The 18,042-nt window shown below is 41.5% G+C and overlaps 1 protein-coding gene across 1 annotated transcript in view; it reads right to left on the bottom strand.

Annotated features, from left to right (window-relative positions):
• LOC142312923 (uncharacterized) overlaps window positions 1–18,042 on the bottom strand; it is a 104,709-nt gene that overhangs the window by 77,744 nt on the left and 8,923 nt on the right. The window contains 1 exon segment of the mRNA XM_075351911.1: window positions 14,739–16,342. Coding sequence (XP_075208026.1) covers window positions 14,739–16,342 — 1,604 coding nt within the window.

The following is an 18,042-nucleotide window of genomic DNA, read 5'->3' as shown; positions in this document are numbered from 1 at the left end:
GGCAAATCGCTGCCCGTGGCGCACATCGCTTACACCCGTCACACATACGTACCTGCCTAGCGACGTCGCTGTGGCCGGCGAGCCGCATCCTTTCTAAGGGGGCGGTTTGTGCGGTGTCACAGCGGCGTCACTAAGCGGCCGCCCAATAGAAGCGGAGGGGCGGAGATGAGCGGGTCGAACATCCCGCCCACCTCCTTCCTTCCTCATTGCGGGCGGCCGCAGGGACGGTGATGTTCCTTGTTCCTGCAGTGTCACACATAGCGATGTGGGCTGCCGCAGGAACGACGAACAACCTGCGTCCTGCAAACCGCAACGATAATCGGGATTAGAGCGACCGGACAACGATCAACGATATAGTGAGTAATTTTGATCGTTAGCGGTCGCTCGTACGTGTCACACGCAACAACGTTGCTAATGGGGCCGGATGTGCGTCACGAATTCCGTGACCCCAACGACATCTCATTAGCGATGTCATTGCGTGTAAAGTGGCCTATAGACTTTGCTGGGATGCTTTTTCCTTGTTTTTTATCGGTTAAAATAAAGCAAGGAAAAACCAGCATGAAATAAAGCCCTGTGGGCACACACGGTTAGTGTTGTGGTGTGTAAAGACTAAATAACCTGAAAATAATTACAGATTAAATAAATTCATTGCATAAAGTGCAGAGCATAATGTTGTAAAAACAACATAGTGATATACAACGTCCAGTGACCGGTATGAGAGAGTGTGTGAGGGATAACACCAAATGTAACACACTTGCTCCCCAGTCACACCTGAGTCTTTGTAACACTAATCAGTTACATGGCACCCAGGAGGGAAAATGGCTAATTGGGCACAATGTGACTTTTCACTTAGGGGTGTACTCTTGCCAGCGATTTTGACATTAATGGCTGTGTATTGAGCTATTTAGAGGGCACCAAATTTACACTGTTATACAAGCTGCACACTGACTACTGTACATTGTATTATTATTAATTATTATAGCGCCATTTATTCCATGGCACTTTACATGGGAGATCAAAGTGTCACATCGTCAGTGTTGTCCCATGAAAAGATCTAATAAAATATATAGAAAAATGTGAGGGGTGTACTCAGTTTTGTGAACTACTGTTTATACTACAGGTGGTAATGCAACCAAATAAAGTTATTCATTTTCACTTTTCCTCTTCTGGCGCAAACTGCTTTGACATTATCCACAAACATAAAATATATTGTCATATCAGTCTCCCTTTGAGACCCCCTCACAGTAAAAATACCCTTTATACAGTATAAATACTTATGTCTCCTTTTGTGGCCCCTGTGCAAAATTAAAAAACCTCTTTGTGCCCCTGTTCAGTATTAATGTCTGTCTTTGTACACAAATACAACAGTAGTGCCCCATTCAAACTGGCAACAATACAGTAGTAACCATTTATACCCTCATACATGCAAATTACCTATTTAGAGAGGAAGAGTACTCTAGTGCCACCTTTTATCAATAGCAATCTGAAAAGTCAATATCGACCCTTTAACCAGCTAATCCATATGACTTAAGGCCCCGTTACACACGTAGATTTATCGTGTGATCGCGTGTGCGATCGCACCCGCCCCCATCCTTTGTGCGTCACAGGCAATTTGTTGCCAATGTCGCACAATGTTGTAACCCCCAGTCACACGTACTTACCTCCCGAACGACCTCGCTGTGGGTGCGAACATCTTCTTCCTGAAGGGGGAGGGACGTTCGGCGTCACAGCGACGTCACACAGCGGACGCCCAATAGAAGCGGAGGGGCGGAGAAGTAACATCCCGCTCACCTCCTTCCTTCCTCATTGCCGGCGGGACGGAGCGAAGTGTGCTGCCTCAGGAACGACAAACAACCTGCATCCAGGAATGTGACCGATATTTTGAAAATGAACAACGTGTCAACGAGCAATGATAAGGTGAATATTTTTTCTCGTTAACAGTCGCTCGTAGCTGTCACACGCTATATGTCAAACGATGCCGGATGTGCGTCACGGAATCCGTGACCCTGACGACATATCACCCGATATATCGTAGCGTGTAACGGGGCCTTTAGGATAAAAGCCAAACCAGAATCTCAATTTGCAGACACAATGTTTGAGGCAGTGTCCCTCATCAGTGTAAAGTATAAGATCTGATTTGGCTGGGTGGGAGGCTCAGACTGGGATCTAATGGGTAATGTTTCTCCTTGTGAAGAGTGACATCGCAGGCAAGTAGTTGAATGGATGCTTATACACTGGAGATCCAAATTAGAGAACAACACACAATTTCCTACATTTTACAGTCATTGAGTAGTCTTATTTGATTATATCCTAACATCCTAACGGCTCATCTATATTGTCACAGGCTGACAGAATCCTGTGATATGCCTCACTAGGATTTATATTCATCATCCTTAGGCATCTTATTTAAATTGGAGACTGCTGGACAGGTGGCCTCTATTGGGGGACGGTTCTAGTCCCTTGACCCCTGATGAACCCCAATCCCTGGGGGGAAACGCGTCGGGTCAGTGTAAATATCTGGGGACCTAAGGCCTTGATCATTCAGCCTGGGCTCACAGTTTTCTGATAAGTATCCCTTTTGGGGCCATGGATTTGATAATTTTTGCAATGATACTTGGTGGATTTATTATTACAATTTGGTAATACATCTTACTGTAATGATTGTTCTAATGTTGACCTGTGACCTAGGTCCCCATTAGGGTCACTATTTATTAATTTGTTTCACCAGTAATCAATTATGCGATTTATTTGATCTGTTAATGGTGATTTCTTACATTACATGTACATACTTAAATCTACTAAGTATACCGGTATGTGTGTACATGTATGTTGATGTTTTTTACCTGGATTTTCTGAGGTCTGGTGGAGGGTGATCTATCAGTGATATGTTAGGGTGCAACAGGGATAGCCGCCGAGGAACGGAGGCGCCACAAAATTTAGGGCGAATTAACCTCCGTTGGCAGGCCGTTTGAGGCTAGGGCGAGGCCCTCGCCATTTTTTTACTACATTAATTAATGTCTTCATTATAAAGTCACTACCTGTTGCTCACACGCTTTATCTATCACGTATTACCCTAGTGTAGTATCTACACACCACTTTTCTATTTTTTGGTATGTTTGCTTGGGATTTTAATACATACAATAAAGTATCAGTATTAGAGGGTTTTTTGTTTTTGGTCTGTCTATCCTACCATGAGTAAACTAACAGTATTTTAAGCCTATTTCACAAATTTATCTTTTTCAAAAGCACATAATAAAAATGTAAATGAGATAAAAGAAAAAGAACACTGATCAAAATTAGAGAACACTTTCAGATACCTGCAAGTTATTGGTGTTAACCCCTTAAGCCCCTGGGTGTTTTGTTTTTTTCCGGGGGGGTTTTCCTCTCTTTCTTCCGAGAGCCGTAAATTTTTTATTTTTCCGTCAATCTTGCCATATAAGGGCTTGTTTTTTCTGGGACAAGTTGTAGTTTTAAATGAAACCATAAGTTTTATCATATACAGTCCCTGACAGAAGTTCTGTCGCTTATCCATGTTATGTAAATAAAAGCTTATAACCTGACTTTAAATTCATCCATTGGTTTCATAAATTACTCTTTTGAAAGCTGAAACCCTCCCAAATTTGGTTTAGGTTATGAAAATAAAGTTGCTGCAAAGCTGAAATATTGATCATTTAATGAACACAGAAAGGTCAGATTTTGGCAAGATAAAAGTTTTGTCACCTTGTCATATAATGCACCCAATCCTAGTTTACATCCTCACCTGTGCTCACTAAATGATCGGTTAATTACTGGGTGTGTATAAAAAGAAACCCAGCACCCCAGACCTTCAGTTGAACTGAAACTTGACCTCTGACAACATGCCAAAAATCCACCCTGCGGCCAAGGCCTTGATTATCAAGAGGCTGACGAGCAGATCCACTGCAGAGGTGGCTGGCACCTTTAATGTGTCTCAGCGTCAAGTACAAAGAATTAAAAAAAGATTTGAAGAGACTGGAGATGTTTTTGACAAACCCAGGTCCGGCAGACCCCACAAGACAACTGCTCAGGAGGAACGTTTGTTGGTTAGAAAATCCAAAGCCAGCCCCTCTTCCACTGCAGCAGAGCTCCAAAAGGCCTGGTCACCTCAAGTCCCTGTGTCAATTAGAACAGTTTGTAGGATTCTGTCTTGAAATGGCCTCCATGGTCGAATCAGTGCCCAGAAGCCAGCACTAAACAAAAAGCAATTAAAAAACCCTGTTGCATTTGCCAAGTCTCACAGCCTGCAAAATAGATGTACGCTGGAAAAGTGGCAGAAGGTGGATTTCTCCAATGAATCTTCAATTGAATTACACCACAGCTGCCGCAAACACTGCAGGAGACATACTGGAACCTGTATGGATCCAGAAAACAGTTAAGTTTGGTGGTGGAAAGATCATGGTCTGGGGTTACATTCAGTATGGGGGTGTGCGAAACATTTGCAAGGTAGAAGGCAATATCAATAGCCTAAAATATATCAAGAAGTATTAGCTACCTCTTACATTCCCAATCATAAAAGGGGTCAAATTCTACAGTAGGATGGTGCTCCATCTCCTACATCCATCTCTACAACAAAGTTCCTCCTGGCAAAGAAGATCAAGGTGCTCAAGGACTGGCCTGCCCAGCCACCAGACATGAACATCATTGAGCATGTTTAGGGTAGGATGAAAGAGGAAGCTTGTAAGACAAAACCAAAGAATCCAGATGAACTCTGGGAGGCATGTAAGACTGCATTCTTTGCTATTCCTGATGACTTCATCAATAAATTGTATGAATCATTGTTGAACCGCATGGATGCAGTCCTTCAAGCTCATGGGAGTCACACAAAATATTAAATATGGCTCTAATAGCACCACAACTTCATTCACCAATGTTATGCAACATATCTTTATATTAGAAGCTATTTGTTTGAATTTCACATTACTTTCTGTGGGCGACAAAACTTTTGTCTTGCCAAAATCTGACCTTTCTGTGTTCATTAAATGATCAATATTTCAGCTTTGCGGCAACTTTATTTTCATAACCTAAACCAAATTTGGGAGGGTTTCAGCTTTCAAAAAAGTAATTTATAAAACCAACGGATGAATTTAAAGTCAGGTTATAAGCTTTTATTTACATAACATGGATAAGCAATAGATCTTCTACAGTCAGGGACTGTAGTATACTGGAAAACAGCAAAAAAAATTCAAATGTGGAAAAACTGCAAAAAAAAAAAGCGTGATCACACAATAGTTTTTGGGATATTATATTCACCATGTTCACTATATGGTTAACTGATGTGTCGCTGTGATGCCTGAGGTCAGTGCGAGTTTGTAGATAACAAAGATGAGAAGGTTTGTTTGTATCTAAGGGGTTAAAGAAATGTCAGAAGTTTGTCCAAAAAAAGTGGCGCGCATTTTGCGCAATTTTACAAAACCCGTAGCTTTCTCATTTTTTTGGATCTACGGCTCAGTGACGGTTTATTTTTTTTATCTCGAGCTGACTTTTTATATGTACCATTTTTGCGCACATGCTACGTTTTGATCGCCTGTTATTGTATTTTGCCCAAAATTTGCGGCGACTAAAAAACGTAATTTTGTCGTTTGGAAATTGTTTTGCCACTACGCCATTTACCGATCAGTTTCCATGATTTTAAATTTTGATAGATCGGGCATTTCTGAATGCGGCGATACCAAATATGTGTATATTTTTTCTTTTTTTAACCTTTTGATTTTCAATGGGACGAAAGGGGGGTGATTTGAACTTTTAGGGTTTATTTTTTTAAACTTTTTTTTTAGTTTACTAGGTCCCTTAGGGGGCTATATGGATCAGCAATCTGATCGCTCTTCCATATCTCCAGATCACAGCTACAGAGCAGAGATCTGCAGATATGCTGCTTTACTCTCAATGCCGGCACTATTCCGGCATTGAGAGCAAGTGAATCATGTTAGCTACAGGCGTCAACTCATGACGCTGTGCTACCATGGCAACCACCGGAAGTCACGTGATCATGTCATGTGACTTCCAAAGGGGGCGGGGTAAGTCATAATAATGGCTGCGCGCATATACATCTCGCTGCCAGATTTTGACAGCGAGACGTAGGAGGTTAATAGTCGCGGGTGGAAGCGATTCCACTCGCGACTAGCAGGCACACATGTCAGCTGTTGAAATCAGCTGATATGTGCTCGGATCGCCGCAGCCTGCCGGGGATTAACCTCACATGATCCATGACATACCCAGTACGTCATGGGTCGCTAAGGGGTTAATCTGGCACCTGGTGCTAATTTCCTTAATTATCTGACAAACCCTATGTAACTGGCAACTTAACCTTCCAGTTTGCACTGACTGTGCAAAAATGGTGTGTCATTCCAAAGCGATTGAAAGCCTCCGGCAGCAGGTTGTCCAGATGAAGGCCAAAGGGGTGACTCTTACAGCCATAGCAAGAGAAGTTGATTGTTCCAGGTCTGTGATTTCAAAAATTTTGCATCTTTACAACATCACAAACTCAAGTCCCCCAAAAAGGCTGCACATCAAAGCTAGATAATAGTATAATGCTATAAGCATACCGAAAAACATTGAAGCATACAATGAAAAATGCCACTTGGTAACTTGAAAGTGTGAATAATGAAATGCATACCTGCCATGATTATTAGGAAAAAGGAGATATTTAGCAATTGCATTGATCAATGTAACTGAGCCCCAAAACCTCGTCAAGGTATATCTCTATATTGGGGTCCCTAGCTCTATGACCCTAACTGTGTGTCATCTCATTGCAATTAAAAACTGCTGTGGGTGGAGAGGGGTAACCAAGGACTTTCTTATATAGGAGATGGAAAAAACATGGCCGAAAGGGGCGGAGCTGTGTTCACATTCAGAAAAAAAACTTCATACTAAATAGGATAACTGAAGTGAGCACTAATATACATTATGAGTGCAAGCCAAAAAAATACATAGTACATAAGGATAAGGCTGCACATCAAAGCTAGATAATAGTATAATGCTATAAGCATACCGAAAAACATTGAAGCATACAATGAAAAATGCCACTTGCTAACTTGATATTGTGAATAATGAAATGCATACCTGCCATGATTATTAGGAAAAAGGAGATATTTAGCAATCGCATTGATCAATGTAACTGAGCCCCAAAACCTCGTCAAGGTATATCTCTATATTGGGGCCCCTAGCTCTATGACCCTAACTGTGTGTCATCTCATTGCAATTAAAAACTGCTGTGGGTGGAGAGGGAGTGGAGTTACTATTATCTAGCTTTGATGTGCAGCCTTATCCTTATGTACTATGTATTTTTTTGGCTTGCACTCATAATATATATTAGTGCTCACTTCAGTTATCCTATTTATTACCCCAAAAAGGCTGGTCTCCCTCAAAAGACAATGCGGAGAATCTCCATGGGTAATCGTTTCAACGCTGCAGCTGGAATTACTCGGCAGTTCAGCACTGAACAGGGTAAGGAGCTGTCTTGTCATACAGTGCCACCACATTTAAGAGCATTTGGACTGAAAGCCCACTCTGCAGTGACCAAACCTCTTAGCAGAAAGTATCAAAAGCCTAGACTCATCTTTGGTGAGGAGCATGTTGTGTGAACAGAAGAGAAGTGGTTCACAGTTCATTTTAGCGATGAAAGCAGGTTTGATTTATTTGGGTCTGATGAAAAATATTATGTTCGTTAACAAACTGGTTAAACACTGAACCCAAAGTGTGTTAAGGAGTCATTGAAAGGTGATGGAGAAAGTGTCATGGATTGGAGAATGTTTTCTGCAGCAGGAGTTGGATCTCTCATTCAGCAACATGGCAGAGTGAATGCAAGTGTGGATCAGAACCTCCTTCAGCAACACGTGGTTCCTTACTTGCGTTCATCACTCAATCAGCCAGCAATTTTCATGCAGGACAATGCACCCTGTCACACAGCAAAACGGGTAAAGCAGTTCCTTGAAACAGAAAACATTGAAACAATGAAATGGCCAGCCTTGAATCCTGATCTAAACCCAATAGAAAACCTCTGAAAAATCCTTGGTGGCAAAGTTATGGCCAAGAAATCCACAACAGTCAAAGAACCATGGAAGAGACTGGAATAGGAGTGGACCAAAATCACATTAAAACAGCGTGGGAGACTAGTGATGTCCTATGGCCGCAGATGTGCTAAAGTCTTTCAAAGCAAAGGCATGTACACTTTCTACTGAGTGGTGACTGCGGTTACCTTCAGAAAATGTAGTTATAATTTTTCTCTGTGTTACAGTCATTGTTGTTCTCTAATTAAGATCAATACATTTTGGGCAAAATAAATGTTTGATGTTTATGAACTTTGGATCTTTTGTAAAACACTGTTCTAGTGGCATGATGTACCCCTTACAAAAAAACCCCTTCAAATGCTGATCAATGTAGATTACATCATTGCTGACCATACGTTGTTCTCTAATTTTGATCTCTAGTGTAGGTCGTGCAATGCTCCTTTGGGAAATGAAATATGCAAATTGCCTCTTCAGAGAGGAGGACTTGAACTCTAGCGACACCTACAGTGCCTACAAGTAGTATTCAACCCCCTGCAGATTTAGCAGGTTTGATAAGATGCAAATAAGTTAGAGCCTGCAAACTTCAAACAAGAGCAGGATTTATTAACAGATGCATAAATCTTACAAACCAACAAGTTATGTTGCTCAGTTAAATTTTAATACATTTTCAACATAAAAGTGTGGGTCAATTATTATTCAACCCCCAGGTTTAATATTTTGTGGAATAACCCTTGTTTGCAATTACAGCTAATAATCGTCTTTTATAAGACCTGATCAGGCCGGCACAGGTCTCTGGAGTTATCTTGGCCCACTCCTCCATGCAGATCTTCTCCAAGTTATCTAGGTTCTTTGGGTGTCTCATGTGGACTTTAATCTTGAGCTCCTTCCACAAGTTTTCAATTGGATTAAGGTCAGGAGACTGACTAGGCCACTGCAACACCTTGATTTTTTCCCTCTTGAACCAGGCCTTGGTTTTCTTGGCTGTGTGCTTTGGGTCGTTGTCTTGTTGAAATTGAAGATGAAATGACGACCCTCTTAAGATCCTTGATGGAGGAGCGGAGGTTCTTGGCCAAAATCTCCAGGTAGGCCATGCTATCCATCTTCCCATGGATGCGGACTAGATGGCCAGGCCCCTTGGCTGAGAAACAGCCCCACAGCATGATGCTGCCACCACCATGCTTGACTGTAGGGATGGTATTCTTGGGGTCGTATGCAGTCCCATCCAGTCTCCAAACGTCACGTGTGTGGTTGGCACCAAAGATCTCGATCTTGGTCTCATCAGACCAGAGAACCTGGAACCAGTCTGTCTCAGAGTCCTCCAAGTGATCATGAGCAAACTGTAGACGAGCCTTGACATGACGCTTTGAAAGTAAAGGTACCTTACGGGCTCGTCTGGAACGGAGACCATTGCGATGGAGTACGTTACTTATGGTATTGACTGAAACCAATGTCCCCACTGCCATGAGATCTTCCCGGAGCTCCTTCCTTGTTGTCCTTGGGTTAGCCTTGACTCTTCGGACAAGCCTGGCCTCGGCACGGGTGGAAACTTTCAAAGGCTGTCCAGGCCGTGGAAGGCTAACAGTAGTTCCATAAGCCTTCCACTTCCGGATGATGCTCCCAACAGTGGAGACAGATAGGCCCAACTCCTTGGAAAGGGTTTTGTACCCCTTGCCAGCCTTGTGACCCTCCATGATCTTGTCTCTGATGGCCTTGGAATGCTCCTTTGTCTTTCCCATGTTGACCAAGTATGAGTGCTGTTCACAAGTTTGGGGAGGGTCTTAATTATTCAGAAAAGGCTGGAAAAAGAGATAATTAATCCAAACATGTGAAGCTCATTGTTCTTTTTGCCTGAAATACTTTAGGGGAACCAAACAGAATTCTTGTGGTTTGAGGGGTTGAATAATAAATGACCCTCTGAATAAACTTTTCACAATTTTAAAAAAAAAATAAAAAAAGAAATAACATTCTTTTTTGCTGCAGTGCATTTCACACTTCCAGGCTGATCTACAGTCCAAATGTTAATGGCTAAAGGTAATCCAAGCAGCTACTGGCTGCTAACCCCCACTTCTTGGTGTTACCTTCACTGGCAATGGAAAATCCAGGGAAGACTTTTTTTTTTTGTTTTGCCAAAAAACTGTACCTAGCCAGGTACAGCAAGCAGGTACGGGCTGCCCCCAACCCCTAGCTGCCTATTTGTACCTGGCTGGGAACCAAAACTGTAGGGAAGCCCTTTTTTAATTATTTCATGAAATAATTAAAAAAAAAAAAAAAAACACCCACGTGAGCTTCGCCCAATTTTTCTGTCCAGCCAGGTACAACTAGGTATCTGGGGATTGGAATCCGCAGAGCAGGGTGGCACAAGCTTTCTGCCCCCCCCCGCCCCGAATTGCAGTCCGCAGTCGCCCCAGAAAAATGGCGCTTTCATAGAAGCGCCATCTTATGGTGCTGTTTCCAACTCTTCCAGTGGCCCTGGTGTCGGGTGGCACGCTGGGTAATAAGGGGTTAATACCAGCTTTGTTTTACAAGCTAGTATTAAGCCAGAGATTCTTAATTTCAGGCCAAGTTTAACCTGGCCATTAAGAATCTCCAATGAAGAGTTAAAAAAAGACACCACACAGAGAAAAAATAATTTATTTGAAATAAATACACAGACACACTTAGGGACTCCATCTTTATTACTCCCTCTCACCCCTCCACGATCCTGGTCTTCTGTCTTCTTCAACCCATGCAGCTTTGCTATATCAGACAGCACAGGGAGGAAGAATGCTGCTGCTCCCTGTGCTGTGTAATCAAGCAGAGGCTGCGGCAGGTTGGTAAGTGGTGACATCACCGCTGCCACAGTAACCTAACAAGCGGGTTACTATAGCAACAGTGATCTCCGATCACCTGATTCCCAATGCCGCTATTAACGGCTGTGGCATTAGTGTGTAGCAACCAAACCCTGCATGTGGGCTGACTCTGTAAAGAGTGCTGACATGCAGTAACGGGGATCCAAGCATGTGCCCGAGCATGCTCGCCGGTACACGGCGCACGTCAAGTATACAGCGTACTGAGATGCTCGGGCGAGCACCGAGTACTAGGGAGCATGCTGACACTCCAGGACTTTGCATGATGTCATAGTCTTGTGACCAGTCTGTAGCCAATGAGATAATACAACAGTCACACGTGACTGGTCACATGGTTATGACATCACGTAAGGTCTTTTTTGATGGTTACCGGGCAGCACAGCAATAATCGGACACGGAAGAAGTGGCAGGAGACAGAGTCTGCAGGACGCATCACAGGACCTGTAAGTATAATGACAATGTTTATTATTAACTATATTCTTTATTTTACAGCCCCTGCCACATCCCATAACTGTAAAGTCCAAGTTCGGTGTTCGGACGCAAGTTCGCGTTATCTCCGACCCCGAACATGGACTTTACAAAACGTTCGGGCGAGTCTCACGAACATGAACATCGGGGGGGTTCGCCCATCACTAATTACTACAGAACTGTATGAGAAAGAGACTTAAAGGCGGCCTTACATGCTACGATATATCTAACGATATGTCGTCGGGGTTACGGAATTCGTGACCCACATCCGGCATTGTTAGAGATGTCGTACCGTGTGACACCCCCGAACGACTGTTAACGAGCAAAAATACTCACCTTATCGTTGCACGTTGACACGTCGTTTATTTTCATAATGACGTTCCTCCTTCTGCGCGCCGGTTGTCTGTCGTTCTTGAGGCAGCACACATCGCTACGTGTGACACCCCGGCAACGACGAACACAGCTTACCTGCGTCCCGCCGGCAATGAGGAAGGAAGGAGGTGGGCAGGATGTTCCAGCTGCTCATCTTGGCCCCTTCGCTTCTATTGGGCAGCCGCTGTGTGACGTCGCTGTGACGCCGAACGTTCCTCCCCCTTCAGGAAGAGGATGTTCGCTGCCCACAGCGACGTCGTTAGGGAGGTAAGTACGTGTGACTGGGGTTAACGACATTGTGCGCCACGGGCAATGAATTGCCCGTGACGCACAAACGACAGGGGAGGGTGCGATCGCTCATGCGATCACACGATATATCGTAGCGTGTAACGCCGCCTTTAGTCTAAAAGAAATGCTAGAGCCAAAAATAAGAGAATCTGGACTCCATGGCTGGAGATTTCGGGCCTCCAGCATGTTAGTAAGAGACAGGATCTTTGTCCTGGAAGTTCTCTACTCAGTATAATGAGACTCACTAATCTTGTTCATATAAAGAACAATGGAGAAAAATTGAAACTGCCTAAATATGAGGTCCTCGTCTAATCTATAAATGCATTTCAAAAAATTAGAATATAATTAAAAAGATAATTAATTTCGTAATTCAATACAAAAAGGGAAATACATTATATAGAGTCATTACACACAGAATGATCTATTTCAAGTGTTTATTTCTGATAACAGAGAGAGGTAGTAGAACGGGGCTTTAAAAACCGCGCCAAAGATCCCAGATGTAATCTTGAATTAATGTATTTTTATTATGGCACAGGTCTACGCGTTTCAGGAGGCTCAGCTCCCTTCCTCAGGACCAGCAAGCACAAGATACATCAAATCTTTTAGAGATTTGATGTATCTTGTGCTTGCTGGTCCTGAGGAAGGGAGCTGAGCCTCCTGAAACGCGTAGACCTGTGCCATAATAAAAATACATTAATTCAAGATTACATCTGGGATCTTTGGCGCGGTTTTTAAAGCCCCGTTCTACTACCTCTCTCTGTTATCTGCCGCTTGGGGTACTGCTGCCGTGATCCACACACATGCTGCTACAGGAGTTGTGCCTGTCACAACCCTAATTGGTGAGTAGGATTACTCTTCTTTACCCCATGTTTGTCAGGGTAAGACCCTATGCGCTTTCTTTTCCACAGGTTTTTTTTTTTGCCTAAGTGTTTATTTCTGTTAATGTTGATGATTATGGCTTACAGCCTATGAAAACCCAAAAGTCATAGTCATCTCAGAAAATTTGAATAATTACCACAAAACACCTGCAAAAACTTTCTAAGCATTTAAAATGGTCCATTAGTCAATTCAGTAGGTTACACAATCATGGGGAAGACTGCTGACTTGACAGATGCCCAGAAGGCAGTCATTGACACACTCCACAAGGAGAGTAAGCCACAAAAGGTCATTGCTAAAGAAGCTGGCTGTTCACAGAGTGCTGAAACCAAGCATATTAATGGAAAGTTGAGTGGAAGGAAAAGATGTGGTAGAAAAAGGTGCACAAGTAACTGGGATAACCGCAACCTTGATAGGATTGTTAAGAAAAGGCCATTCAAAAATTTGGGGGAGATTCACAAGGAATGGACTGGTGCTGAAGTCAGTGCTTCAAGAGCCACCACACACAGACATATCCAGGACATGGGCTACAAGTGTAGCACTCCTTGTGTCAAGCCACTCATGACCAATAGACAACGCCAGAAGCGTCTTACCTGGGCCAAAGAGAAAAAAGAATTGGACTGTTACTCAGTGGTCCAAGGTGTTGTTTTCAGATGAAAGTAAATTTTGCATTTCATTTGAAAGTCAAGGTCCCAGAGTCTGGAGGAAGAGTGGAGAGGCACAAAAGCCAAGCTGCTTGAGGTCTAGTGTGAAGGTTCCACAATCAGTAATGGTTTGGGGAGCCATGTCATCTGTTGGTGTAGATCCACTTTGTTTTATCAAGACCAACGTTAGCGCAGCCATCTACCAGGTAATGTTAGAGCACTTCATGCTTCCCTCTGCCGACAAGGTTTTTGGAGATGGAAATTTCATTTTCCAGCAGGACTTGGCATCTCTCCACACTGTCAAAAGTACCAATACCTGGCTTAATAACCACAGTATCATTGTGCTTGATTGGCCAGCAAACTCGCCTGATCTAAATCCCTTAGAGAATCTATGGTGTATTGTCAAGAGGAAGATGAGAGACATAATTGTCTAGAATACTAAATCTTTCCTAAAAATCCAGGGTATAAAATGTCTTATTTGTTCATTCTACATAGAATTTAATTTAACACCAGAGATATTGTCAAAAAAAGATAATAAAAGGAAACTTGAGTATCAGAAGTGGCAGATTACAATGGGAAGCACCTATTTTATGTTTTGGTTTAAAATTCAAAAGTTTAGTGGTTTTATTTTAAAATGTTACTCAATTATCTCAATAGCCTAATATTGGGGTATAAAAAAAGAAATCTGTTTGCATTGGTGTAGAAAAAACTGCAATACTTAGTGTGAAAAGTGATTATTTTTAAAAATCGATCATACCAAATGTTTTGACAAAGTAGGAATAGATCGCATAAGCAAGTAGTAATTTGCAATATGAACTTAGTTATCATTGTAATATAGGAAAGTGAAAGTAGTTTATTAAAAAATGGAAATTATGGATTTAAAAAAACTGTAATAAATGGCAGATTGCTGATATTGACAGCTGGGAGAAGGAGGGAGGAGGAAATGTTGGATATTTTTTTTAGGGGTATCGGAGGATTTCTAATACTTTTGTCCACATAGTGAATATATATTTAGCAATGTGAAGCATTCAGTGCACATGGAAAATTGCTTTTTATTTTATTTTTAGATAACAGGAATCTAATAGTAACTGCATACATTATAAATTCTAATGGTAATACTAAATTGCTTTCTCTTACCAGTATTGTTTTTCCCTGTGTGAAATTTTCTTTGTGGTCAATAAAATGTGATTTACAAGTAAAACATTTCTCAACTTCTAGATATGAAATCTCCCCATGTGAGATTTCTGATGTTCAAAATAGATTTCATTTGCTGGTAAAATATTTTTCAATACAAATATTTTTGTATTCTGAACAGGCTTCTTCACCGAGTGAACTCTCTGATGTTTAACAAGACTTGATTTTTCTGCAAAACATTTTCCACATTCTCAACATCAAAAAGGCTTCTCCCCTGAATGAACTCTCTGATGGTAAACAAGACTTGATTTTTCTGCAAAACATTTCCCACATTCTGTACATGAATATCGCTTCTCCCCTGTGTGAGTTCTCAGGTGACAATCTAATTGTGAACTTTGAGTAAAACATTTCCCACATTCTGAACATAAATATGGCTTCTCGCCTGTGTGAATTCTTTGGTGCTTACCAAAATGTGATTTATCTGCAAAACATTTCCCACATTCTGAACAAGAAAAGGGCTTGTCCCCTGTGTGAATTCTTTGGTGCCTATCAAAATGTGACTTATTTATAAAACATTTCCCACATTCTGAACAAGAAAAGGGCTTGTCCCCTGTGTGAATTCTTTGGTGCCTATTAAAATGTGATTTACCTGTAAAACATTTTCCACATTCTGAACATGAAAAAGGCTTGTCCCCTGTGTGTATTATCTGATGTGTAAGAAGACTTGATTTAGCATCAAAACATTTCCCACATTCTGAACATGAAAAGGGCTTCTCTCTTGTGTGAGTTCTCTGGTGCCTACCAAAATTTGATTTACTTGCAAAACATTTCCCACATTCTGAACAGGAAAAGGGCTTATTCCCTGTGTGAATTTTTTGGTGCCCATCAAAATGTGATTTAATTGCAAAACATTTCCCACATTCTGAACAAGAAAAAGGCTTCTCCCCTGTGTGTATTCTCTGATGTGTAAGAAGACTTGATTTATCAGCAAAACATTTCACACATTCTGAACATGAAAACGGCTTCTCTCCTGTATGAGTTCTCAGGTGCCTACCAAAATTTGATTTACCTGCAAAAGATTTCCCACATTCTGAACAAGAAAAGGGCTTATCCCCTGTGTAAATTCTTTGGTGCCCATCAAAATGTGATTTAATTGCAAAACATTTCCCACATTCTGAACAAGAAAAAGGCTTCTCCCCTGTGTGTATTCTCTGATGTATAAGAAGACTTGATTTATCAGCAAAACATTTACCACATTCTGAACATGAATATGGTTTCTCCCCTGAGTGAACTCTCTCATGTCTAACAAGCCAGGATTTTCGGTTAAAATATTTCCCACACTCTACACAAGAAAATCTTTTCTCCTCTGCGTGAATGTGTTTACGTGTAACAAAAGGCATTTTGAGGGAAAAACTTTTTCCATATTTTGCACTTGAAAATGGCTCCTTTGCTGTAAGAGAGGTTTGATTATTAATGCTTGTCTTTTTACTTTTATTTTTCTTAACAGTCTGTGATGAATCAGAAGATAGGCCCTTTTTAACAAGATCAGCTGATAGATTTTTGCTGTGAAGGGATGATGGGATATCTGGAATAATAGAATTCATTTCAGTTATATCTTGTGTGATATCAAGGTCATCAGAGTTAAAAATGGCAGACATCAGTTGAGCCTCTGATCTCCTAGTACAGTCATCTGCCAAAAATAAAAAATATTATTTTTCACTAAAATATCCTTAAAAATTATGTTCTTATAACATTTTTAAAATATACATAGAAATTGTAAATTATGTAGCAAAATTCAGTTATTTACCAAGAAAAAAATATTCCACAATCTTAACATTGGAACTAATAGAGCATGATGTTTAACCCTCTTTGTTCATACTCCCTTAAAACATTGAAATAATAAGCCACCCAAAAATGTGGAGGCCAAAATGATACCAATAAATACTTCAACTCCGACTTCAAAAAACAAGATCGCAATGAAGTCTGTCAGTTATTAATGGGAAAACAAAGGTTACCACATTACTAGTGGCTGAAAGGCTGTAGAAAAGCAATATGCCTTCCATAAACCAATCAAGCAAAATCTGTGCTCTCACAGCTAAATGTTCCCCTCGCTTCTGAGCCTTGCTGTGTACTCAAACATTGTAAGACTGAGTTCTAATGTCATGTAATCATCCATTAGAATGGATCCTGAAGAGACCCACTGGCAAAATTATTTCTGCTGGATCCGTTTTTTTTAATCTTGGAGTCTACGGCGAATGGATCTGTAACAAATGCAAGAAAAAAGGATGGCTAAATAGCCATCTGTTAATGGATCCGTTCTCCATAGACTCCCATGTTAAAAATACGTATCCAGCAGATGTGTGCATGACTCCAATAGCACAAGCTGGGCACTAAAATGGCATATTTGTAGTTTCTGTTTGCAACATCCACTAAAATCTATGAGGAAATAGGGGAGGCACAAAGGGTGAATGGTAAAAAGTGCTGGTATTGTATGGTTCAGCCATCAATATAATAAATAGGGGATTCAAATAACACTGCATGAACCAGTCAAAAGCCAGTGTATGTACAAGACTGATATAGATGGAGTGTAAACAGTGTGTGAAAGGGCGGTAGATATGAGTGGTACAAGTTTTTATATAATGGACATTTGTAAAAATCTTACAGAAAATATCTTTCAGGCTCTTGAAGGTAAAATATACGACCCTCATGTAATATTTACTGTTCTTTTTTTTGATAACTACATTTTGAGAGGCATTTAGAAAAGCTCCTGTGGGTGGGCTGCCCGGCCCCCATGTACTCACTGTGGATAATACTAATCTCCCGCAATTCTTACAATTACCCTGTGCTGAACATTGGATTAAAAAAGGAATTATGATCGCTTAAAATCACAGAAAGTGGGCCTTCTGAGATACTGTCCTACGGCGGCACGCATGGTGATCCCGAGATACTGGAGATCGACTGGGGTGCCATCTGTGAGGGAAGTGGTATGCGGAGATGGCCATCATCCACAGGATGGAGTCCCTAACGGCAGAAACCAATGACTCAGTGGATAAATTTCTTAGGATCTGGACCCCCTGGACCCTGGCTCTTGATTCTCTACCATTTCAGAACCTTATTGGTAACGCATGACGCATGTTACGTTAGTCCAATGTAGCGGCCCGAGTACTGGGGAAGTAACCTCTACCATGCCTTCCCTCCCTCTCTGTTGCTCTTCTCTCCCCCTTTTCCTTCTCTTCTTTTCCTTATCTTTCCCCCTTGCTACTTTCCTTTCTCTCTGGTTCTCGTTAAATTTTCAAATTTTTTCCTTTTCTTTTTTGTTTTCGGCAGTAGCCCCACTTTGTTTGAGGTGTAGTTCTCCTTTGGAAGGAGATTGTCTGTATTATAAAAGGT

Source organism: Anomaloglossus baeobatrachus, chromosome 5, assembly GCF_048569485.1.
Source record: "Anomaloglossus baeobatrachus isolate aAnoBae1 chromosome 5, aAnoBae1.hap1, whole genome shotgun sequence".
Classification (NCBI taxonomy): domain Eukaryota; kingdom Metazoa; phylum Chordata; class Amphibia; order Anura; family Aromobatidae; genus Anomaloglossus; species Anomaloglossus baeobatrachus.
This window is presented reverse-complemented; position numbering and strand designations above follow the sequence as displayed.